At 24.5% G+C, this 25370-nt stretch overlaps 2 protein-coding genes across 2 annotated transcripts; both read right to left on the reverse strand.

The window, feature by feature from the left end:
• Nucleotides 1-370: 370 nt before the first annotated feature.
• LOC129976555 (phosphopantothenoylcysteine decarboxylase-like) lies at nucleotides 371-5756 on the reverse strand. The gene is made up of 2 exons (XM_056090181.1): nucleotides 5628-5756; nucleotides 371-4210 (listed from the first exon to the last, which is right to left on the reverse strand). The coding sequence occupies exon 2, from the start codon at nucleotides 4190-4192 to the stop codon at nucleotides 3617-3619; it is 576 nt and encodes a 191-aa protein (XP_055946156.1). The 5' UTR covers nucleotides 4193-4210; nucleotides 5628-5756; the 3' UTR covers nucleotides 371-3616.
• Nucleotides 5757-8575: 2819 nt separating this feature from the next.
• On the reverse strand, nucleotides 8576-25170 carry LOC129975687 (general transcription factor IIF subunit 1-like). The gene is made up of 12 exons (XM_056088814.1): nucleotides 24976-25170; nucleotides 23016-23074; nucleotides 22561-22633; nucleotides 21347-21540; nucleotides 21005-21175; nucleotides 19697-19826; nucleotides 17822-18039; nucleotides 16072-16274; nucleotides 14380-14456; nucleotides 11936-12023; nucleotides 11372-11468; nucleotides 8576-8846 (listed from the first exon to the last, which is right to left on the reverse strand). The coding sequence occupies exons 1-12, from the start codon at nucleotides 25012-25014 to the stop codon at nucleotides 8639-8641; spliced, it is 1557 nt and encodes a 518-aa protein (XP_055944789.1). The 5' UTR covers nucleotides 25015-25170; the 3' UTR covers nucleotides 8576-8638.
• Nucleotides 25171-25370: the final 200 nt, after the last annotated feature.

A 25370-nucleotide genomic window follows, 5' to 3' on the forward strand; every position in this document is an offset into this window, starting at 1 on the left:
CCCCCTTATGTAGACAGATATCACTTAGTTCAATTTGAAAACAATAATTCATTTAATAAAACAGAGAGTTGAATATTAATTGAAACAGACAATAAATTTCAAAAATTGTTTAAAAATACTTTATTTAACAAAACAATCAACATTTCAACAATATAAAAACTAATACTGAATACACACTGCAGTTGCTAATGCATAAGAAAACTTTGAACTTATAAGCATATTAAAAAATATAAATATCTAATCTCTTAAAATAATAATAATAATTGGCAAAAATTTAAAAAAAAATGTTCAGTTATTTATAGAAAAATAACCAGAAATCTCAAAAATATATTAGCATCAGAACAGACAATAAACATAACAAAAGAATGAAAATGAAAAATATTTCATTATAAATATTTAAATATTAATAATCACATGATCCAAAAAATCATTAAAAATATTTTTAAAAGGAAATAATAAACACTATTAAATAAAGTGCATTTATACAAGATAAAACAAATATTATGCTTTATGTTCTTATAAAATTCTATTTTTATTTTTACAATTTCTTTCAATCTTCCCAATTTCACTATTACTTTATTATTTGCTCTCAAATCTTCTCAATCAAATAATTTATTTAAAAAATTCAAATATATTTTATATGAGAATAGGTTAATAAAAATAAATAGTTAACTTCTACTGATAACAATTTAATATTTTCAGTAACTCCATAGCAGCTGCCTTAAAAAGAAATTTCTTTAAGTTTATGCCAAAAATTAAATACTGTCAGCTAGAACATTTTACACGATAATATATATATAAATCAAATCCTTGTATATTATATCATTATAGACTATGATTTTTTTTATATATAAAATCTTTATCTTAGTTTACCTAAAATGTATGCAATAAATTGAGATTTAGATAGTTATAATAATTTTTAATATACATTGAACTTCCTATTTCTTTTGTTACAATTAAGATTACATTTTTAAGCAACAAAAGATCAAATTATATTTATAGTACATTCTATTCATTTTTCATACATTTTTGGAATTTTTCAGATCCACTTCGTATGTTTTCTAAAATGTATGTTGCCAGAATTATGACCATTAAGTAACCCCTTCCTCCAGCATTACTATGGATAGGCTTGCTTTAAATCTAATCATCAGGTATATTGCATCGACACTATCAAAGATCTAATATCTTGAGAATTAATCCCAGGGTAAGAATAAAAAAAATCTAATATCAAGTAATTTCATTCAATAAGTATTTTACATCAAAATCATTGCACTTTAATTCTCAGTAATAAAGGCATTAATTAGAGAAAATAATAAAAGTAAAAATTAATCTTAGAGGGATATCATTAGATTTCCATAGAGATTCCAGACTTAGTACATTATATAACAAAAATGTAGTAAATATTTTGTTTTGTGTTTAACTTAAGAATATAAAGTTTTTTATAGTAAAATTCATGTTATAAAGTGTTTCATAATAAATCATATTCCATAATATTATTACATTCAAAATAATCTAAACTTTAAAAAAATTTCAAAATGTTGTTTCTAATGGCACTTGTCATAGACAAGCCCACTGACTTTAAGAAGTCATTTGTGGTTTTAAGCCAAGGGTACATCTCTTGTTTTTACAGTAGCGCCATCCAGGGCCATGAGTACGACTTAACTACACACACAACACAACCCTTTTTACGGGGAGGACTTCATTACTGGATTTCATTCACAGATTGTAATTTAGACATGAATCAGAGAATAGTCACCCCTGATCTAGTACCCCCAGTGGTATTACTCTCGACATGGAGGACTTTGTGACCACGACAGATTTATACGCGTGTCAGCCACCGCACACGCGGGGAGTCTTTGGCGAGTGGGGTTTGAACTCGCAACCCAAGGGATGCAAATCCAATGCCCTACCAACCAGACTATCCCGGCCTTATTTCAAAATGTAAATGAATTATGCCATTTCCTTAAAAAAATCAGAATATCATGTCATCAACCAATCAAAACCCTTCTCATTCATTTCAAAAACATAATAAATGTGCATGGTTTGTGATTAAAAGAATTCATAAATTCTTGTCAGATGGAAATGATAGATAGTGTTTAGTTGCAAAGGGTTTGCACACAACAAATTCCTTTAGTAAAGTTACACGCCCTAAAGAAGAATACATTAAAGTTCTTAAATGTTTACATAATTTGATAAGATGCGAGCACCCAATATTTTAAGCCAAAGTATAATTGCATCCTTATTATACCAATTAATAGATTTCTCTAAATGTCAAAATATCTCATTACAATCCTTCCACAAATAGTTTATTTTCCTGATCTTACACAATGTGACTTTTACCCATAATGAAGAATCTGCTTAAAGAACAACAATTCTCAAATTGCAAAGAACAGAAGCAAAAAGTATTAAAGAATGTGGTAAAAGGATTCTTAAAATGCTTTTTTACTTCTTTGTATGAGCAACAATAAAAATGCATAATTACTTAGGGCAATAATTTTGAAGGAAACACAAATAAGCTTTATGCTACTCATTCTTGCATTATAAAATATGTTAATGAACATTTTCAATTTATTAACTATCAGTACATTTTCAATTTATTAACTGTAGTACATCATGTCATAGTTTTAACAGAATAACTAACAAAATAAAATCATAAAAATGAATGATTGCAGGAGAAAAAGACATTGACATTTTACATGCCTTCGAATTATGAGTTACAATTTTATATCTCAATTGTAATTTGTGTAATTAATAATTAGAAAGCATGTAAAATGTAATTAATATTCAGATAACTTATTATGATATAATCAGAATTTTAGAATAATGAAGTTTAAAAAATGAAAATTTGTCAGATATCTTCTTTTTCTAATGTACAAGTAATTAGTAATGCAAATATGTTTGAATTCTTTTATTAGTTACACAAATAGTATAAAATATAAATTAGCATTTTTCTGTATTTCAGCAGAAATTGTCAAAATAAATATATGCCAACATGAAGTATCATGTTTCCATTAATAGGGATGGAGTCAAAATATATGTAAGAATGCAAATTTTTAAGCTTTGCAACAAAACAGTATATAATAACTAATTAAAACAACTTCATAATATGAGGTTGTTTTACTTAGAAACTTGGCATTTGAATTTCGTTTTTGATATACATTAATATATATTTGGTAATATCAATTTAATATGAAAAATAACTGTAATTTTATTTATGATATCATATTTCTTTTTATTATTTAATCAATATGAATACCAGCGATTGCAAATTCAAAATGTTTCAGGATACAAGCTTAAATTATTATACAAATTAATTTTGTTATAATTATATTGATTTTGTTGCTATTTTATGAAAATGCTACATTTTCAAAGCATGTCTTCAATAATTGAACATAAAAGACATCAAGCTCATTACTTTTGCAGCAATTGAATAATCCCATTACACACATAAATGTACTCATTTTTATGAAATATAATTTACACACTTTCATTGATTAATTTTACCAGAATAAGACTTTGACAAATATAAATTCTTTATATAAAAGTATTTGTGACATATATATAAAAATATATTCAAACTGAGGTATAACATTGAGTTATTTTGAACATCTAGCATCTAAAACATGCGTGAAACCACTTCATGCACTATTGTACTAACTTCAGCCATAGCACCATGCCCAACATCCCCACATGCCAATCGTTTAGCCACACACGGGATTTCAATATATCCCAAATCTTTCAGCTCCTTTACATGCTTTGCTGTCAGTGGATGATCCCACATGTAAGTATTCATTGCAGGACAGAAAAATAGAGGTTTCATTCTGTCCCATGCACGAATTGTACAGGTTAATAGATTATCACAAATACCATTAGCCATTTTGGCTAATGTATTGGCATCTAATGGAGCAATGACAAGTGCGTCAGCCCAGCGTCGAAGCTGAATGTGTAAAACAGGATCAGACATTTCTTTCCAACAAGCCCATTCATCTTCATCAGAATATATCACAACATTTGTTGGCATTTCTCTCATAGGTATAAAGTGGAAGGAATTCTTTGTTGCAATGACCTTGATTTCCATATGTCTTCCATCAATAGCTTGCTTTAATAATAACTTCAGAAGTTCAGGCAATTTAATACTAGCTACACTACCAGTGCAGCCAACAAGAATATGGCACTTTTCAGATGGTTCCATATTTTTATAGAACAACTTCTGAAAATATAAAAGCATTATTTTTAAAATGTTAAAATCTTTTTTTCATTTATGCAAAAATTATGTCAGTTTTAATTTTTTATTAATGATTGTATCAGCTATAGAAAAAAAAAAAAAAAAAGAAATACTCCCTAAATATTTTTATTGCATTAAGGGAAGTTTTACATTATAGAAAAAGCTACACGATGCATCATATGCACAGCTAAACAGTCCAATATATTTTCTTAATCTGTTTGAGAGTATAAGAGATATTTTTAAACAGAATTTACTTACAAGGATTAACAACTAGATGCACTTAAGAAAGTTTGCATTATATTTATTGAGATTTGAGATATAATTAATATTGTTTTAATATTACTTACAATATTCTTCACACACACACACAAACATATATATATATATATATATATATATATATATATGATGAATTTGGCTGTTTGTTCTCAAAAATTTACAGACTTCTGGTCTAAGTAATGGAGACTGATATTAAATTGATTGATTAAGATAATAAATTTTCTGTTTTAAATTTCAGCATAAATAGATGTAAAATTTAGAAGAAAAAAACACTTTTTTCTCTCTGGTCAAAATTTTAATTTTGCTACTAAGTGGAAAACAAAAAAAGTATTAACACAATCATAAATTATCAAAATTTTATAAATTTTGATAATTTATGCCAGATTTTATAACACAATCTGTCAGATTTCATAACACAAAAAAATATCTGACAGAAAACACTTTGCCCATTGTCACAAATTCTCTCATCAGCAAATCTCAAACATTATATAGATGCAATACTGATAATAATAATTAAAACTCTTAGAACCCTTTATCTTGGATAAAATTAAAATGCACAACAATTTTAAAAAGCGAGAGCAAGGATAATGAACAAGATAAATTAGCAGTGTGAAATACTAAAACCTTTATATTTTTAGTATTTTTCTATTGTTAATTTGCTTTTTGACTATTTAAAAAGTAAATACTTTCAATAAAATTTTTCTACCCAAAACTCTTTTTTTTATAAATACATGAATCTTATGAACTTCATTTTATTACAATTTGATGAAATAACAAAATTCAAAGAATAAATCGTGTATTATTATTATTACAAGAAAAAAATTATAAATGTTTCCAAACTTATATAATTAAAACTGATATTTGTATCAACAATCCTCTACTATTTAAAATTATGAAAGTAAGTAAATTAGCTACTATTTTTAAAGAAATTTAAAAATTGTTTTTAAATTGAAGATAATAAAATCATACTTTAAAATTTTTTGCGTTTGTGGAAATAACTGCCTATATTTTTCAATAGCCATAAAAATAAAATATTATGAAAATTGGATATTAAAATTGACAATCTGAAAACTTTTTTTAACTGATGGCAGAGGGTTTAATGCGAAAAATTAAGCATACTTACAACTATTTAATGCTTATTTATATATTAATGAAATAACATTAACTAGGTTAGCTTCAAATGAAGTATTGCTAATCATAACATTTGATTTTGTATTTTATTTTAACAGGAATGCAGCAGGAAATAAAGTAAATAAACATTGAATTCACTTCAGTTTGTTTCATCCGTCATTCACTCCCATGTTGCTTTTATTATCACACTAGAGCACAAATTTGAATCAGGAATCAGATGTTTAATGTTCAAACTGTCTATTAAATCATCTTTTTTTTTCCATATTTTATTTTCTCTTGTCTAGTTATTCATTATGTTTCGATTAAAAAAATATCCTTCCCCCTATTTGTACATACTGCAATCGTTTCATACAACCTCTCCCATATTCTTTACTGTAAAATGATGTGTTGATATCATATAATTAATTAAAACTAAAATCTATTAATTTTCATTTTTGCTGTTGTGTATATCCCTTTGTATAATTTTTTTTAAACTATAGAAAACCTACGACTATGAATCAGATGCAAGTGGGACACAGAACACTGTTTACATAAAAAAGCATTTAAAAAATTATCTGGGATGACAGCCTTTGTAGCTAAAAATCCCTAAATCCCTCTCATTCAAACAAACAAAATAATTAACAGAATAATCAAAACATTATGGATACGGTTTTATTTATTTATTTTTTAGGAAGCTGACCTGTATAAATCATGTACTGAAAATAACATTCTGATACACAACTTTTTTTTTCAGTATTTGATAAATAATCAGAAAAACGAATCGCAAAATTTTTTTGGTGGTGGTGGGATGAAAGTGTGGAAGTATCGTACGGTAATGCAGATATCATGAAGAAATACAAAAATTCATTACTTATGAATTAGCACAAAACTATACTAATGTATTCTTAAAATTTAACTTTTGTTGTAGTATTATTTTCTCATCAAATGGAAGTACAAGAGATTAAAGTTGTAATTTATGTAAAGTAAACAAAAAGAAAGAATTGCATTTTTATATTTTGTATACTTTATAAAATGTAAATATAGGAAATTAAAAGGTATGTCAAAGCTACAATTAATTTGAACTTCTATTTAGTGGCTCCAATTAATATATATTTCCATAATAAAATGTATTATTTAAAAAATTTATTGATATTAGTTATTATTTCGATTTTTCAAAGAAATAATTTATTTTCAGAAATTAGTTATTAGTTAAAAAAAATTTCTGAAAGAAATTCACTGTTGAAACACTGGATTCTTCGGTATTTCAAAAAGGATTATATAATTTTGGCATGATAAATAAAGTATAATAAAGGTTCCTAAGTTCATAGATTCAGAAAAATATTATCCTAATAATTGTAGCGACTTCTTCCTTTTATTTTCTCCATAATCAAATCTCTCTCTCTCTATATATATATATATAATGGAATGCCCTTTGAATGTTATACAATTCAATGCACACTGATGGATTCGAATGAAATTTAGCAAACGTTTCTTAGTAACTGGAATAATAAATTGTGTTATTCAAAATTTGCATGAATCTGTAAAGGCAATGAAAAATAGGTTAAAAGATTTAATGTTTTTCTGCCTTGATTTCAGAAGATTTTGCACACAAAATTTTTTTAACATTTTAAAATTTAAAAAATATATATCTTTTCAGTTATATCAATGTCATTTTCATAATTTTTTTAAAAAATTTTTAATCAGTTTTTCAAAATTGTTTATGCAAAAGCTCTAGTATAAAGATTGATTAGTTATGAATAAAGGTTTAGGATCCTGAAACCTCTAAAGAGGTTAAATATTGTGTTTTGAAAGTATATTTGTGTTTCTTTTTCTTTCATTCACATAGAATAAAAGAAAAATGCTAATGTAGCTGTGGATATAATAACTAGTATACTGAACACTCGATTTTTCATTTAGATACAATATAAGTAATTTTATTAAATCTAAGGGGAAATAAAACTGGTTGAAAAGTTTAAGAGAATTCTTAAGCTATATATTAATATATCTCAATTCTTTCTTTTTTTAATTAATTAATTATTGTCTTTGACGGGATGAGAAAGTTGAAAATATTTAGATTTTATTTAAAGAAAGAAAAAGAATTATTAATTTATATTTAAATATTTCGCCATGTTTTTGCAAGATTCAAACAGAAATTGCATATATATGCCCATTTTTCAATTTCACTTGAAATAAGTATGTTTAGTTATTTAGTTTTAGTCGCCTGGGAACCTATTAATTCATTTACTGTTAAAAAAAAATAGATATTAAATATATAATACTGAATGTGTAAATATAATTTATCAGAACATTATAAAATTAACCTTATCAGAACCTTATTCCTTTGACTACAAGTACTTTCATTTAACAAATTTCCTTTGACTTTGATTATAATGAGTCAAATATTTCACATAATTGCATTAGTAATGGTTGAACAATGAAGTAGAATTCTACTTTACAATTGTAAATTATAATTATTATTTAAAAATAATCTTATTTGCTGTTTGCATTGTGACAATTGTTTGACAAAATGCAATTAGACTCTATTAAATCATACCTGTTATAATCTTTATCAAACAGAATTAAAAATTCTTTGTTAGTTCCCTGATTGTCTAATGTATTTAAATCAAGTAATTTGCATCAAAATTATAAACAATTTGATGAAGAACAATGCTTTAGGTTTCATGAAAAAATAATAATAAATTAAATTTAGGTTACATTTAGTAAAATAATTAGAATTTTTTCCTCCGTATTTTAAGAAATTATTTCATTAGGTCAGCTATGCAACATTATATAATTTTGAAGATCTTTTTAAATTTTGAATTTCCAATAAAATATTTTAATAAATTTTGCATAATATTCAAATTTAAAGCTCCTAGTATTTGTTTTATCTAATTTCTTATAAACTTCAATTTGATAATGAATTGTACATTTTCAGAAGAAGTAAATCCAAAATTTTATAGACAGTATAAATACAATACTTTATTTCAGATAAAAACTAAGAATACACTACTATACAATAATCATTTAGGTTTTTAAAGATAAATACATCTTTCCTTTGATGTTACGTTTCACCAAATCCATCCTCTTCAAAACATCAGCAATTTTTGTCACCAATTGATCAGAACTGAGTTTAGTCTTCTTACTCTTAAATTTATGTAATAGCTCAGATGCAGTCATTGGTTTACGTGACAAGTATCGCCGTATAGCTTCTTCTGTAATGCCATCCAAAGAACTATAAAAATGAAGTAGAAATTTAGTATAAGAAAATAAGTATTGTTTTCTATATTTATAATTAATGTAATAATTTGAATACAAGTTCAAAATCTTTATCAATTGACAATGATAATAATATTAAATTAAAACCAATAAGAAGGTATTTATGTACACAGAATAAGTTATATACATATCAAACACACATAATCAAATCACATCACACAATAAATCATAATTTTCATTAAAAAAAGTTTCAATATATTGAGCAAATATTTTGTTAATATGTTGGTATAGATAAATATTAGAAATGAAAAATAATAATTCAAAACCTAAGTTTAAGAAAATTTAAATGTTATTATCAATACATTTTTTTATGACTGCTTTGATCAAGGCGAATTCAAAGATATTGAAAACAATCATAAATTAATTGAAAAGTCATCTAGAAAAGCTATCTATTAGCTGGAGTTTGATCCTGGAATTGCTTATATGTTCCCTCTTTGATAAAATCAAACCTCATTTTTAAATAACTTTCAATAAAGGATTAAGGATTACTTTGATCAAAAAGATTTTATGGACTACTTTCATCAACAATAAATGATAATTTATTTTGTTTTTGCATATGAAAAAATATTTTTAAAGAATATTGTAAGGAAATTTGCAAACTATATATATGCACAATTTTTTAATTGTGCTAAATTGATTCTGTTATTTAAAAAAATTTGAAATTTCCTTTTTATCACTAAAAAAAATTTAACAATGCATCATTTGTTTTTACTATGAAAATGATGAAATGTGTGCAATATGTATTTCTGCACACTAAGATTTTGATGCAATGAATTTTTTCAAGCAATCTTCAAGTTTGATATATAAAGGCTACTTATACATCTACTTTGGATGGGTTACGCTTCTCTATCTTGGATATTAAGTTTGAAGTTTATTAATTCTATTTTTAATTAATGAGTTGAGAATTAAAACATTTTAATGTCCTTCTGAGTTAAATTTAAACAAAAAAAAAAGTTTGAAATTTTTAATTTGTTTTATTAAAGAAAGTAAATGTCTGTTTTATCTCAATTAATATAAAAAAATCTAAAAATTACAAACAAAATCTATCATGCTCTACGCAGATAAGATCCATGTATATTAAAATAACAATACACCTCAACATGTTGATATTAAGTTAAAAAAAACGTTTTTATTTCTAAATAAATAATTAACAGCTAATCCTAATTATAAACTTTTTCTGTTGTACAAGATAAATTTAACTAGAATTGAAAACAATACTAAAATGATAATTTTATTTTTACAGTTCATTAAAATTGAACAATATTCACATATTTAGCCCAAATTACTCAAATTGTATTTGATAAAAAGGAAGTAAAAATGATTACAGCAGTATTAAAATGATTATAAAAACCAAAATCTATGCTTTAGATAAATAAGATACAAAGACATTGAAGTCAAAGAAAAAGAAAAATGAAAACAGTAAATATTCCATCAAGTGATTTCATACAATACTACAGGATATAGAATACTATTGCATTTATCTATTCACTTTGAAGAATACAATTTTTCAAAATTATTAAGAACGTACTGTTTGTTATATCTTGATTTTTTAAACTTTGTTTCTTCTGTTTATATACTTTTGCTTTGCAATTTTAATTATCTGATGCTCATTCAATGCTACATCAATGTTTATCTACTCTCATTTTGGCACAATCAGGTAATTCCTAAATTATTAGATATAGATAAATTTCTGAATGGAAAAATATTTTAAATGATGTAAACAGTTACATTTTATGTTTTTGAGTCAATAAAGAGAATGCAGAAAAAATTACAAAGTCTAAATATTTATAGCTTCTTGATGCTATTAGACATATTTAGTAAAATATCCTTGACATATTAAAATTTTAATTAATTAAAGAAAGTATAATTGAATTAAGTTAAACTAACTGAATTATGATGTTTTAGAATCACTATTTTAGAATAACTGTCTTGAGAAAATTCACGGATCAACACACAGTGTGTCCCTGAGAAGACTTCTGATTATTCTAAAATAATGCAATTAAAAGTTTCATAAGTTAGTCAATTTTAGAGGATGAAGTGCAGAAGTTTAATAATATTATTATTTATTTATTTACTTGTTTGTTTGTTTAAGATGTTAAGGTCTCAAGAATATTTTAATAAATGGCTAATATGATCAGGAGATTGCATAAATGTAATGATTTCATAATTTTTTTAACAGTGTGTTTACTATTACTTTACCCAAAAAGCATACAATATAATTCTTTATGTCAAATAAAGTCTTTCACCATTTGAAAATGCATCATCTTTTCTAATGATTAAGAAATCAATTATTGAGCTATGTTTAGAGTGTATACTCAATTTATTATTCAAATGCATGCTTACGCGAAATAAATGTTTTAAAGATTAAATATCAAAATATAAACACAATTTTAATAGAACACAAGAATAGGATCTAAAAATAGAAAGAAAAGAAAAGATAAATTGGATGATGATAATCTCAAAATATTAAAAGACACTCACTTAACAAAAGTAGTACTGCCAGCATTTCCATCTGTTTTAGCCTTTTTGGCTGCAGCAGCTGAAACATCACCAAGTTTTCTTTTGGTTCCTTTACCACCTGAAAATTATTAGGAATTATAATTTCAACAACAAAGACATTCAACATTCAAAGTTGAAATCTTACTAATCTCATAATATTACTCATTTGATTCTCTCAATTATAAACATTTTTTCTATGCATCCTTATTCAGCTAATGATATTTTGCATACTTATAATCAAATATAGCATGGAATTCTAATACAAAATTAAATTTTTTCAAATTATATTTTATCTATATGGTAGAAGCCAAGTTTCTTAAATATAATGCTAATAAAATATATTTTCCACTCCCCAATTTGCATGAAGCACTGAAATAAACAACAAAGAAAACAAAAACAAATATTCTCATTTAAAAGAATAACAATTTAATTATTTACTATGGATTTTAAAAAATGCAGCAGCCGGTTGAGTTCATCAAATTTTAAAATGTAGTAGATTTTTTTCATAAATATAAAATATGGAAGAAAAAGAAATAATTGACTCACCATCTTTACCATCGGTATTTAATCTGGTAGGTGTGTTAGCTCTACTGCTGCTGGCACTATTATCAGAACCATTCTTTTTAGCTTGTTTCTAAAAACACAAATTAATAAAATAAAAGCCATGATTTTATAAAGTAATTTAATTTTATCAAATTTGCAGTAATGATACTATAATCAGCATAATATTATAAACTAGTTGTCTTTAATAACCATCTAGTTTGCTAAGGACATTAGTTATACTTAATTTCATTTAAGTTGTACAGATATAAAATTATGGTCATGATTACATCATATTAAAACCATGTTCTTTAAACTGTATTACACATAATCTGTACCTGAACCTTTTTTAATGCAGACTAGCCTTGTGATATAATACTCTATTAAAAATGTAAATGTCCACTTGATCCATCTTCTAAACTTTTACTATTGTAACTATACTTTTTTTATTCATTTTGTAAACTTACATAGATGTGAAACAGAAACCTTCTTTCTTAGTTTTCAACAATAGAAAAAAAATCAGGTAATTAAATGAAGCAACTAAAAAAAAGTTTGAATTTCAGGCCAACAATGCAATCTATAATTGGAAATTAGAGGAAATATATATATATATATATATATAATTGCCAAAATTCAGAAAAAGTTTGCAGGAATATTAAAGTAGTTTGAATCAAAAGAAATTTTTTTGAATTTAAAGGTTATGTAAAAATCACTTTTAAGTTATAATATTTTTGGATGTTATAGTAAAAAAAAAACCCATCAAATTATTAATTATTTTTTAATTAATCATTAGAAAAATTACTCTGACATGCACATTTTGATTCTCCAAAGAATATATATAGGCTAATTTTGGTAGTTCTAGGTCAAATGGTCTGCTTTGTAGAGTGTCAATACACAGACATATACACACATATTTTCATCTTTATTATTAGTAGAGATAATATCTAAAGTGCTTTAGTTAACTTTTAGTTTATGAGTAGTAAAAATTTATAGAATTATTTTAATTTATTAACCGCTTTCAGTAATCACTAACTATATGTAGAAAATAGAGAAAAACTAAAAACAATCCCCTAGTCACAACCATTGTACTGATTTTATCAATTTTTATTTCATATGAAGGTTAATGAACAGCTATATATATTATCAATGATTCTTTTCTCTCAATGACCATCTAGTTCCAAGCGTAATTTCAAAAGCATTACTTCTCAGTACATTCTCTATGAGAAAAGAGTTCCCCAATCACAAACACTAAATAAAATATTTAATGCACATATTTTGTCAATTTTTATTTCATAAGGAATTCCATCCCTTTAATACACTATCAAGTGCATTTATACTCTTTGCTTCCATCTTTAAAAGATATTGCAAAATAAAACTTAGAAAGCGCTCTCAACCTCAACAGCCTGGGCCAATTTTGCCATTTGCATCACCAATTAATTTCGTCACTTTGCTAAAGGCAGCTAGTATTAATCAGATTAATTCAGCCAGTGTCAATCAATTTTAAAGAAATACATCTTGTTGCAATAAATTAAGTATAACCAATGTTTCCTTCATTACAATATTTATGTTTTCTGTATACTTTTTTATGATTCTACAAGAAAAGTATGTTAGGTTATTTTTATATATAAAAAAAACATATGTATACTACAGATATTAATTTTAATACGTGGCTGACATATAATAGAAATGCAAGTAAATTTTTTAAAAAGACAATTTTGCAACAAATAAATTAAAATTTAGACAAAGCCTCAACTTTAACAACTGAACATAATTTGACTATTTTTGTTGCAAATTAATTTCATCACTTTCATGCTGAAGATGACTAGTATTAATCAGGTTAATTTAATCATGTTAATCAACTTTGATGAATTACATCTTATTACAACAAAGTAAGTTTTAAAAATATTGTTTCTTTCTTCATTATAATACTTATGATCTTCATATATTTTCTAATGATTCTTCTTGAGGAGCATATTATTTTTCTCAAAACCTATATATATTGCAGACATTGATATTAATACATGGCTGACATAGGAACATATTTAATACAATTGAAATGCATGTAATTTTTTTAAAAAGACAATTCTGCAACAAATGAATTAAACTATTACACTGAGAATTCACTATTAAAAAATATTAAACATATTCTTCAATCACTGACTATGAATACCAATCACAGCAATTGTAAATATTGAACATATTCTTTCTTTTATACAAATACAAGGGGAAAAAAATACTCCTTTGCAATTTTAATTTATTCAATGACAATTTAAAAATATTCTATGAATAAAATATAGCTAAAGTAATTTATCATCAAACTGTAATATATATATATATATATATATATATATATATATATATATATATATATATATATATATATATATATATATATATATATATATATATATATATATATATATATATATATATATAAAGATAGTACAAACCTGCATGAAAACAGCATGAACTTTAGTATCATCAAAATCAGAATCTGAAGTATCAGATGAGGAATCACCTGAAGAATCTAAAATAAAATTATACAATAGTAATAAGTTTCTCTAGTAATAACACAATTTTATTATTGCTGATTCCACCATACACTAAATACAAAATATTTCACTTCAGATTTAACCTTAAATTGATTCAGATCACAAATGCTTTATAATTATTTTCAGACCTTTGAATGAAGAAAAACTCGCATCTGTCAACAATTAGTGCTGTTAATTGTTGATTTATTTTATCTATAAAATTCAGGTCTGATCATTAAAAAATTATATTAAACATAGAGGATACAAAATACCAATTTGAAATGATTTCACCTTAAAAGTACACAATTAAATTTAAAACCTTACACACATTTATATTAGGACCAAATCAAGCACAAAAATTAGCATTTTTAAATTACTGTAGCAGTTAAGATAGTGGAAGAAATTAGAGAATACCCTATACATCAGAATTACACTATTCAAAGAAATTAAGGGAAAATTCTATAGCTACTAACAGCTGAGCTTTGAATTAAAATAGGATGGAAAAAAATTTAATGTAATCAAATACTTAGATTGCACATTTTTTTAAAAACTTATTTTTGCATCATGGCTTTTCTTTTCCTCGCAATTATCAAATAATAGTTCAAAATAGTAAAATGATAATGAAAGAATTTTTTAAAAATTCATGGAAAATTATTATATTTTATGCATCTGTAAATTATTTAAAGCAAAACTTTCATGAAAGAATGATAATTTCAACAACAAAATTCAACATTTACATCCTGAGATTATAGGAAATATATTTAATCAATTTTGCATTAACAAAAACAAACCAGATGATTTTATTAATTTTAAAATCAATCTGAATTGTCTAAATGCTACTGGCAGCAAGATGATAGCATATTTGATTAAATTTAAATGCCATTTAGAAGTTACACGGCACTATTCTGGGACTGTAACCTGTAAATTTCATCCTTGATCAAATAACTTAACGAAAACTTAATTTAAACCAACTAACTTAAGCTAAATTTAACTACTGAACTTAACTTAATCTAAAATAGCAACTATCCAAATTTCTACACTACATTAATAGAAGGTTATTTCATCATCAAAGAATTAAATGTGCAGATTCAATATGTATAGAATGCATCTCTACTGAAACAATATAAAACACAAAGGCAAGATTTTGTTACTAAACCTATGCAATTCTACTCGATGCAAGGAAGAAGTATATCCAAATTTTACAACAATTGAAAAATCCTAAAATTAATTAAATTTAATTAAAAAAAAACTTTTATTACTATACTAGAAATATTTTTATTTCAATCAGTTTATATTATCAAGGTCTAAATTAATAATTTAGTATTATAAATATTACAAAAACCCGAAAAAAAAGTAATTAAATTCATAAATTAAACTTGTAATTTAGTGCTAAAAACATCCATATAGTAAACAAGCATTATAAGCAAAAAATTACAAAATGCTTGTATAATAGGAAATGAGGGAAAAATCGAATCAAAATTATAGAATTCTAATCATGAAACAACTCATGTTAAATAAAAGTACATAAAAAATGAAAATTAAAATTGAAAAAAAGATGAGATCCAACAAAGGTACAATTATTTTGAAGACAACATGTACTGATTTACTTACCACCTCCCTTTCCTTCTTTCTTCTTTTTTGTTTTCTGTACCTCAGGTGCTTTCTCTTGTTCCGTATTTTCCTCTGTTTCTTTGTTTTCTTCTTCTTCCTCCTCTTCATCTTCAGAAGCATCTAATTTACGCAAGGCTTCTTCATCTTCAACTCCTTTGAGCTCATTAACAATTTTTTCATCTTCTGGTAATTCATCTTCAGAACTGCATATATAAACAAAATATTACAAACAAGCTTTAAAAAAAAAAAAAAAAAAAAAAAAAAAAAAAACTCATAAAATTTGTAGCCTCAAATAATTAGTTTAATTTTAACTTCATTGAAAAGAGAATATTTCAGCTGTTTAAAGAAATTTATAATATGTACAGATTCGAAAAATCAAAATTTATCAATTTAAAAATGTAATTAACTGAGACTCTGAAATTGAAAATATAGTTTTAGAATTTTTTCTCCAATTTTTTTTTTCAAATTAAATTTTATAAAATAATATTTAAAAACAAAATGCATCTATTAAAACTACTTCTATTTACTACTAGGCAGTAGTGTATTTTTAAAAGCTATTTACAAAGAAAATTATGCATTTTTCAGTTACATGATATTTAATATTTTCAATAATTTTTTATTGTAAGTTCACTAAATGAAAACATACTTGTTATTAATTAACTGAATTCATACTTATATATTTTGTTAATTTTGGAATGATTCTATGCCGAATTCTTTTTTCTGAACATACTGATTTGTCATTATGAATTTGGAAATATTAAACACATTTTCAATTTGCTATTAATAACCATACTTTAGAAGCAAGATTTCTTTTTGTAGTGAAAGCAGTCCAATTTTTATATATAAACGAAATTTTATATCAAATATAATATTTATTTGAAAAAAAAAGTATGCCTTAATTTACATTTCAAATATCAACAATTTAAAGAAATCCTTCCATTCCCTTAGTCTTAAAACAAGAATTTAAATTATGATATTCTGAGCGTATTAGAATATCAGTGCTATTAATTAAGACAAATAATTATTAATCAATTAATTAAGACATTAAATAATTCTGATAATAATTATTTAATGTAAAAAAAATATACCAAACAGAAATCACAGTGTATGGTTAATGCAATCTAAAAGATGGTAAGCTGCTACTTGAATATATTTTCTTTTAAATTTAAATTACATGAGATATTCATTATCTAACTATTCTCTCATTAATTCTATGAACTAATCAATTATGATAATATACACTTTACAATTGAATCAACTTATAATTAATGAATGCAATGATTAAATAATTTTAATGAACTTTTCTTAAAATAATTTATTTGTGATTTATGTTTGTAAAATAATAGATTGAAATTCTTTTTCCTTAATTTTAAATGTTTCCACAAAATTAGATTTCATATGCTACATACAAAATGTAAGTTAAAGAAATGCAGAAACAATAATGCAACATTTCTTTCATTTAAACAAAATAAATATAAGAAAACTCATAAAACAGCAAATGAATGTTCAAATAAATATATACAAATAAAGAGTACTTGTTTATTTTTATGGCTCATGGGTTTTATTGCCAAGCAACCAAGATATATATCAGTAAGGTGGTAGCATTATACATAAGGGAACTAGGTGATCTTAAAGTCGTCTGAAAAATCTCCATGTAAAGCCAGGGGCTATAAAAATAAATAAGTACCTGATAGACTATTTTATATTAGGCCTTCTAATGCAAACACAAGCTTGAAGTTAAAATAATAACCTTGATGAACCAGTGATATAATCCACTTCTCTATCATCAAAGTCTCCTTCATCACTTTCTTCTTTTGCTTCCTCATCTACATCTTTCTTTTGTTTCTTCTTATCTTTGCCTTTGCCTTTTTTAGCATTTTTTTTAGAAGAGGATTCTTCTTCGTCCTCTTCTTCATCTCCTTCTGAATCATCAGAATCTTTAGCCCAATCATCCATGTCAGATATTTTCTAATTAAAATAAAGAAATAAATTTAAACTTTAGAACATGTTATTTTTTAAAATTAATTTTGGATGATAAAATATGCATATTTAGCTTTACATATCAAGTAATTACAATCTTCTTCCACATTTAGGACTTAAAATTAAACACAAGTAATTAGTAAATTTTACTTTAAAAAACCATATACATATGCTGATGAATATATACATGTTTTTTTTTTTTTGTAATTAATTCTTATGATTTTTTTATCTCCTATTTTACTATTAAGGAAGTAGAAGAAAAGTTTTAAAATTATACATTTTTTCTTCAAAAACTTTCAACAGGCAGGTGGAGGATCATATTGACTATTATTTAATCCCAATTATTTAATGTAAAAAATTTACATATATCAAATTGAATAATAATAATTGTAAGAAATTTAAAATGTGAAAACAGGATTTGAGGCAAAATATACACAAGACCAGATTTAGTCTTGAAAAGCTTTTGATGAAAATTTTATTTTTGTTACTGAATTTGCCAGTTAAGCTACACTAATGTACACTAAAAATTTAAAAGAAAACATATTACTTAACTTCCTTAACATAATTATTTTTTGCAATTTCACTCATTTAATATATTAAGTGTTATTTCTTTCATACATACATGTAAATTAAATGTATTTTGTCATGGCCACATTCAAAAAGTTTCTTACCATACAAAGTATTAAAAATGCAATGCATGAGCATTCCAATTTATTACTTAAAACAAAAAATATGATAGAAACTTTTTACAATTCTTCAATATTATCCATCATAAAAATGAATCCATATGACTGATTTCTATGACTTTTAATACATTATAGAAAAAATGGATACACAAAAATATAATTTATATTTGCAGATAAAAAAAAAATCTGTATTTTATTTTTATTGCATACATTTCTTTTTTAACCTTTATATCAAAAGTATTGCATGTTATATATGTTATACATAAAATACCTATGCTACATCTACATAATAAATTCCTTGTAACTAACAACTAAGTGGCTGAACAACAAATAATCTTATCTTCAAAATATTTCTATGTGAAGAGGGAAGCAATAAGATAGGAAAAAAAAAAAAAAAATACTCAACAAATATTCTCTCAAAAATAGGAGGAGATTTATCTCTACTTTTTTTGATAATGATGTTATAATTTAATAATCAAAATTAAAATATAATAAGAAGGATGAATCTCATCAGCAACAGTGCTAATCAACCTTATAAGCATAAAATGCAGGCTAATTTCCTTGACATGATAAGTATTTTGAATTCTACACAATTGCTAGAAGAGTAAGTTATTTGAAATTACTGCTTATTAATAGACGGAAAAATTTGAAATAACAATAGCATATTAATTCTTCAGTTTCTAACATCATTTACTTTGTATACTCACATATTAAATGAAAAAAAAATATTTAATCATGGAAACTATAAAATTTTTACTATTGCAAACTATGTTTTGGTTAAAGTAAAATAACTGATTGAGAACAAATTTCACAAACTGTAATCAAACACGACATTGAAAAATATATATGAAAGTTTCTCAAAATAAATATTTGCAGTCATACTCAAAATCAATAAAAATGTATATTTACAATGTTTCAAGTATAGAAAAAAATAAAATAAAAAGTAAACCAAAACTAACAAAATCCTTGGCTGATTTTTTGTTCTTTTTACTGGTAGTCTTTTCACCTTCTACTTCTTCCTCTTCAGCATTTTCTTTTTGTAATCTTTTCTTTACCATAATGGAGAAATAATTCATTACTTTATCTCTCCTGTGAAAAAAGAAAATTACGTTCAGTTTAAATCTTTCTCATTCAGACCCTCTTTTACAGAAGGATGAAAATTTTATTTTCTATTTTAATTTATGTAAAAAGTAATCTTGCAATTCAAATAAATGACCAATTTATCAGCTCAGTCATATAAATTTATCTAAATTATTCAGAATTTTTATTGAGTTATATTTTAACTTCTTCTGATTACACTTTATTCAAAGACTCTCCTTTAAGATTTCAAATTTGAAAAATCAACCTTTAATACTGCATTATATTACTATGAAGATTCCCGATTTCATACATTCCCTTTAACATCTACTACAATAACATCTTTTTTTAGTTCTAGTTTTTTTCAGTCCTTATCATGTCTAAATAAAATGTCTTGTCAGAAAGATAAATTTAGTCTCCATTCCTTTGTTACCATTTATATATCTATACAAATGATAAAAACATACATAGTAAAAATTTTCAAAATGCGAGTATTGATTTCGATTTGGGACCAATACTTTCAGATTATAATTATTTGAACTGTCACATTTTCATTTATACTAAAGGAAAGGGAGGTACAAATGATATATCTTTAAACAATTAAAATAAATCATGTGCTTTTCACACTTATTATTCCACATAGTCTTGATCCATCATAATAGCAATGGTATAGTCATGTTTAAATCAAAAGCGGCTTACACATACACATACAATAATAGTTTTCCATAAAAAGTTCTTTTAACTATAGTGATTTGATAGCATGTAAAGATGATGGCTTAATGGCAAACGAAAATTTATAACCAGAACTAAATATTATTAAAGAAAAGACATCTTCCAGTGCTAAATATAATTTTAAAAACAACCTAATTTTAATAATATATTATGATAAGTTGTACTTGAACAGATTTCATATACTATGCATAGGAGAATACTAAAAATGGTCAAGAGGAGAAGTTGTAGATACTCCAGTTTATAGGGGTACTTTAATAAAATTTTTGCATTTATTTTATGTTCTAAAAAGCACAACTTCACAAAATAGCATGGGTAGGAAACAAGTGAAAAAAATTCTAGGCCAGTTATAATTTTATTCTTATACTATGACTGATTGTAGCTATGCATAATGACATCATTAAAATTTATGCTTTGATTTATAATGAATTAAATTGCATAGCATTACAACAATTTATTACCTGCTAAATTCCTCCTCAGCTTCTTCTGCATTTAAAGCCTTATAACGTTGAATGGGAGTAAAATTATACCATTCTGCAACAGGGTAAGCTTCAAATGTTCCATCTGAAGCTTGAGTAAAAACATAATAAGAGGCATTTTCAGTGACTCCACCTTCTCGTATGCCTTTATATCTAAAAATAATCATAGATGATATATCATTTGCTGCGTTTAATACATAGGTGCATACATTAATTACTGTAAAAAATATAGCAGCAATTCAATTAAGTTGGTCTATAGCAATAAATTTTAAAACAATTAACACTTATAATGTTTTGTTACATCTTTTTAATTAAATGGCGTACTTTTTCCCAGCTTTGCCATTTAATTTTAAGAGCCATGGCTGATCTTCTGAATTATATTTCTTTGAAACTATTCCATATTTCTTACGACGGGCTTCTTCTCGTTGTTCACGGCCAAATTCACTTCCTGCACCATATTTTGGTAAATCTTCATCAGCTTTGAACTCTTTCAGATTGTTCTCTCTCTCCATTTTTGCCTGAAATGTAAACATATTAAATATCTTTTATTGTATATAATTAAAGGCACATAAAATTCATAGTATATTATACATTTTACTATCCAATATTTAATAAGCAATATGAATAATTACCCGAGTCAGTATTATTCCATCAATGGATCTCAGATAAAACTGTCAAATTTTAGTGTTAATGCTCAATGCTAAATCTTACTGGAGAATATTAACATTAATGGAATAGTGTCAATATCCCATCACCGATTTGGGTCCTGTTAACAGAATAGTACCCCAAAATATCTTTATTAATTATACAATATGTGTATTAAAATGGATAGCATAACATACATTATATAGGGTGTTCACAAAATCTTGCAATGATAGAGAAAATTCCTTAAAAAAAACTATTACAAATATAGACATGCTTTTTTTTTTTAAATTTTAATCCATTTTAACTAGCTTTTTTTTTTTTTTTTTTTTTTGCATAGCATTAATACATTTTAGATGTACTCTTTCATCCATCTGAAAATATCTAAACAATATTGAATTTTACACTGCGTGTTTGCCAGCATGCCTGTTATTATTTATATCATACTCATTTTTCATTCTTTTAATGTGTCAATACTGAGGACCGATGCAGCAAATACTAGGCAACATCAAAAGTGTTTGCATCCATATGCCTTTTAAAATCTTCTTTGCTCAAAAATAGAGTAATTACTCTCCTGAAATCATAGAACACACTGAGTTTTTTTCTTCCATAGATACCATTTTCGGTTACCACTAGTTGCACCACCTACATCACTTTGGCTAATACTGCAGAAAAAGAGAAAAAGTGGTTTGAAATAACGATCAAATTAAAAATATATATATATGTCTATATCTGAAATAATTTCAATTATAATTTATTTTATTTTATTTTTTTAATTATATTAATTTAATTATAATTTAAATAATTTTTCTTATCAGTGCAAGACTTTGTGTACACCCTGTATTTTATCAATTTATTATACTATTTAATAAACATTAATATGAATAATTAATTACCTGAGTCCATTTTGTAACATCAACATTCAATGAATGGGAAAATCTCATCACATTGAAACATTTTGATTTATTTCTGAAATGCATCAATAAATTTCTTTAATGAATCACACACGATGCATACAATAACTCAAAAACTATGAAAATGCAAAAATAAAGCAAATTATCAGGCAGAGGAAAAAAATCATAAGAATTGAATTAAATCTAATGAATGAAATCCTACAATGTAACAAGTTTGTTTATAAATGACAATAAATAAAAATTTAACAAATAATTAATAAATATCATTTTAATGATAATCTAATTTTTATATACTATAATTTAAAACTTTTATCATAAACTAAATTAAACTTTCATGATATGTAGATGATTTATTAGATAGATTACTTAATAATAAATATTTAATAATTCATCTTTATGAGATTCTTATAAAATTTAATGAAATATTAGTTACTTACTTGGGCATTTTTACAATATATTCTTGAACAACTTGAGGACTGCTTGCAGCAGCAGCATTCTAAGAAAAATATCATTAATAGTCTCATACAAAATATTACACATATAAATATACAAAACATTTCATATTTTTATATATATACAACATTTAATCAAATCTGTATATTTGTTAATACAAATTTGATTTTGTGAAATAAATATATATATACATATTATTTACTGTGGTATAACTAGACAATATGGAAGGTTCGGTAAAGATTATAATCTGTGTATTTTCTGTAGGTGGTTCAAGGTCACATTTTCTACCACGATATTGATTGTCTGGTATCAGTAACATGGTAGAAAATGTGACCTTGAACCACCTACAGAAAATACACAGGTTATAAGAGAAGTGATGATATATATATATATATATATATATATATATATATAAATTTCAAAACTATCACAAATTATTACAGTAATTTACCTTTTCAAAATGTTTAATCACTTTTTATTATACTATTAGTTGATTTTAAAGGATTTTATAATTTAAAAAGAATAAGAAAAAAATTTAATATTTATTGGACATGACTGTTCTTTTACACATTTTAAAAATAAATGAACAATGTTTTGATATTGATTTAAAATTGTTTTTGTTACAAGTTTTTATTTTAGCTACAGTATTTATTATTTTTTAATGTTGACCATAGGAGTATTGGCAGAAGGTTACATTCTTATTTTATACTATTAAAAGTGATATTAATTTTATTAATATAGTAATTTTTTTAAAAAATCCTGGAGGATATTATAGATGATGTGAGATCAGAAACATTATCATGCAATTCTAATACTTACGGTCAGGCCCACTAATATTGTCACCAGCCATGTCATTAAATTTTCTGATTATTAATATGCAAAGACAGAAGAATTTACTTTATGGATAATTACATTAATTCATTTTAAATTTGAATTTTACACATACCTGCAATATTTTTTGCTATTCAAGAGAAAGGACAATGCAGGGAAATCTTATTAGACATAGTAGTTAAATTTCAAATTAGATCAATACACAAATAATTTATAAAGCCCCTCTTTTTCATTACTTTTTATGCAGACATATTCTATCATTTAATATTCTTTTAATTAAATTAAAGATAGCAAATTTTATTATGATATGAATTCAAAGTTAACTATAAGACTGCATCAAAAGTTGATGACAGATAAATTAAACAAAATGAGTTAATTTATTATTATTTTTTTGTTTGTATGTGTGTGATACAATTCTATATTATTCTGATAAATAAATAATGTCAAATTCTTTTCAAATTTAATTTCATTCATGGCAGCTTCCCATTTTGTGTGTTCAATAGTAAAATATCATTTTAATATTTGTACTTTTATTTAATATATATTACAAAGATAAATTCATTAAATAAGTCCTAAAATTATATGATCCTGATATTTACTTAATATTTTAAATATAACAAATTGTGGAAAGTATAAAAAGTGTAAATATTCCAATCAATAAGAAACTACATGCTGTTTAAAAACAAGATATTATTTGGCATTTTAAATATGATTACAGGGGAAATAAAATTAAAATTCTTTGCTTTGGGAACTATTTTCTTTATTATATCATGCTAGTATTATATATATTTTTTATTTTCAAATATACATTTATAGCATTGTTTTTGAAAGAAACAAGCAACACTGATCCATCACATTTTTCTTCCAATACATATCAAGCAATTTGAAAAATTACTGTTCTTTTCTGTCAATGCCTTATTTATAAGAGCACATCTCTAAATAAAAATAAAAATAAAAAAAGGATGATGGTTCAAGTAATTTGCCTAGAAATAAATTATGATTAATATCGCCCACGCTTCCATAAAAAGGAAATAAATTTAAAGTTCATATAGTTTTTTTTTATAAGTATATAATATGTCCGCAAAAATATTTTAAAACAAGAATGAGTCCTACCGATTTAGAAGCATCATTGGAATTTTGACTTGCAGACATCTTTAATAAAAATAATTCTACTAAAATATATAAGATTAAAGCTTACTAAAATGATAGTAAATTATGTTTCTAATAAACAAAAATATTTCTAGGGCATTGTACACACAACCAAAATGTCAACATTTCCACGATTGAAAAATAAAAACATCGGCAAATTGCCAATTTCAAAAACCACAAACTCAAAACTCATGGACAGAAATGCAAAGAAGCCTATATGATGGATGGTTAAAAAAGTGAAAAAATTTAATAATGAATTATTTGATGAAGCAAAATCGAAAGGAAAATATATTAATTTTAAATAAAAAAAGAGAAAAATATTATTGTATGTTCATTCCAAAAAAGAAAAAAAACTTCTA

This window comes from Argiope bruennichi, chromosome 7 (assembly GCF_947563725.1).
Source record: "Argiope bruennichi chromosome 7, qqArgBrue1.1, whole genome shotgun sequence".
Taxonomy (NCBI): domain Eukaryota; kingdom Metazoa; phylum Arthropoda; class Arachnida; order Araneae; family Araneidae; genus Argiope; species Argiope bruennichi.

Excerpts from the sequence above, each read along its gene's own strand:
- LOC129976555 (XM_056090181.1), bottom strand. The coding sequence starts at position 4,192 with ATGGAACCATCTGAAAAGTGCCATATTCTTGTTGGCTGCACTGGTAGT.
- LOC129975687 (XM_056088814.1), bottom strand. The coding sequence starts at position 25,014 with ATGTCTGCAAGTCAAAATTCCAATGATGCTTCTAAATCG. Across the intron at positions 19,827-21,004 it reads GCTGAGGAGGAATTTAGCAG|GAGAGATAAAGTAATGAATT; the intron begins GTAATAAATTGT and ends CTTTTTTCACAG. Across the intron at positions 14,457-16,071 it reads GAAAGAAGGAAAGGGAGGTG|ATTCTTCAGGTGATTCCTCA; the intron begins GTAAGTAAATCA and ends ATTTTATTTTAG.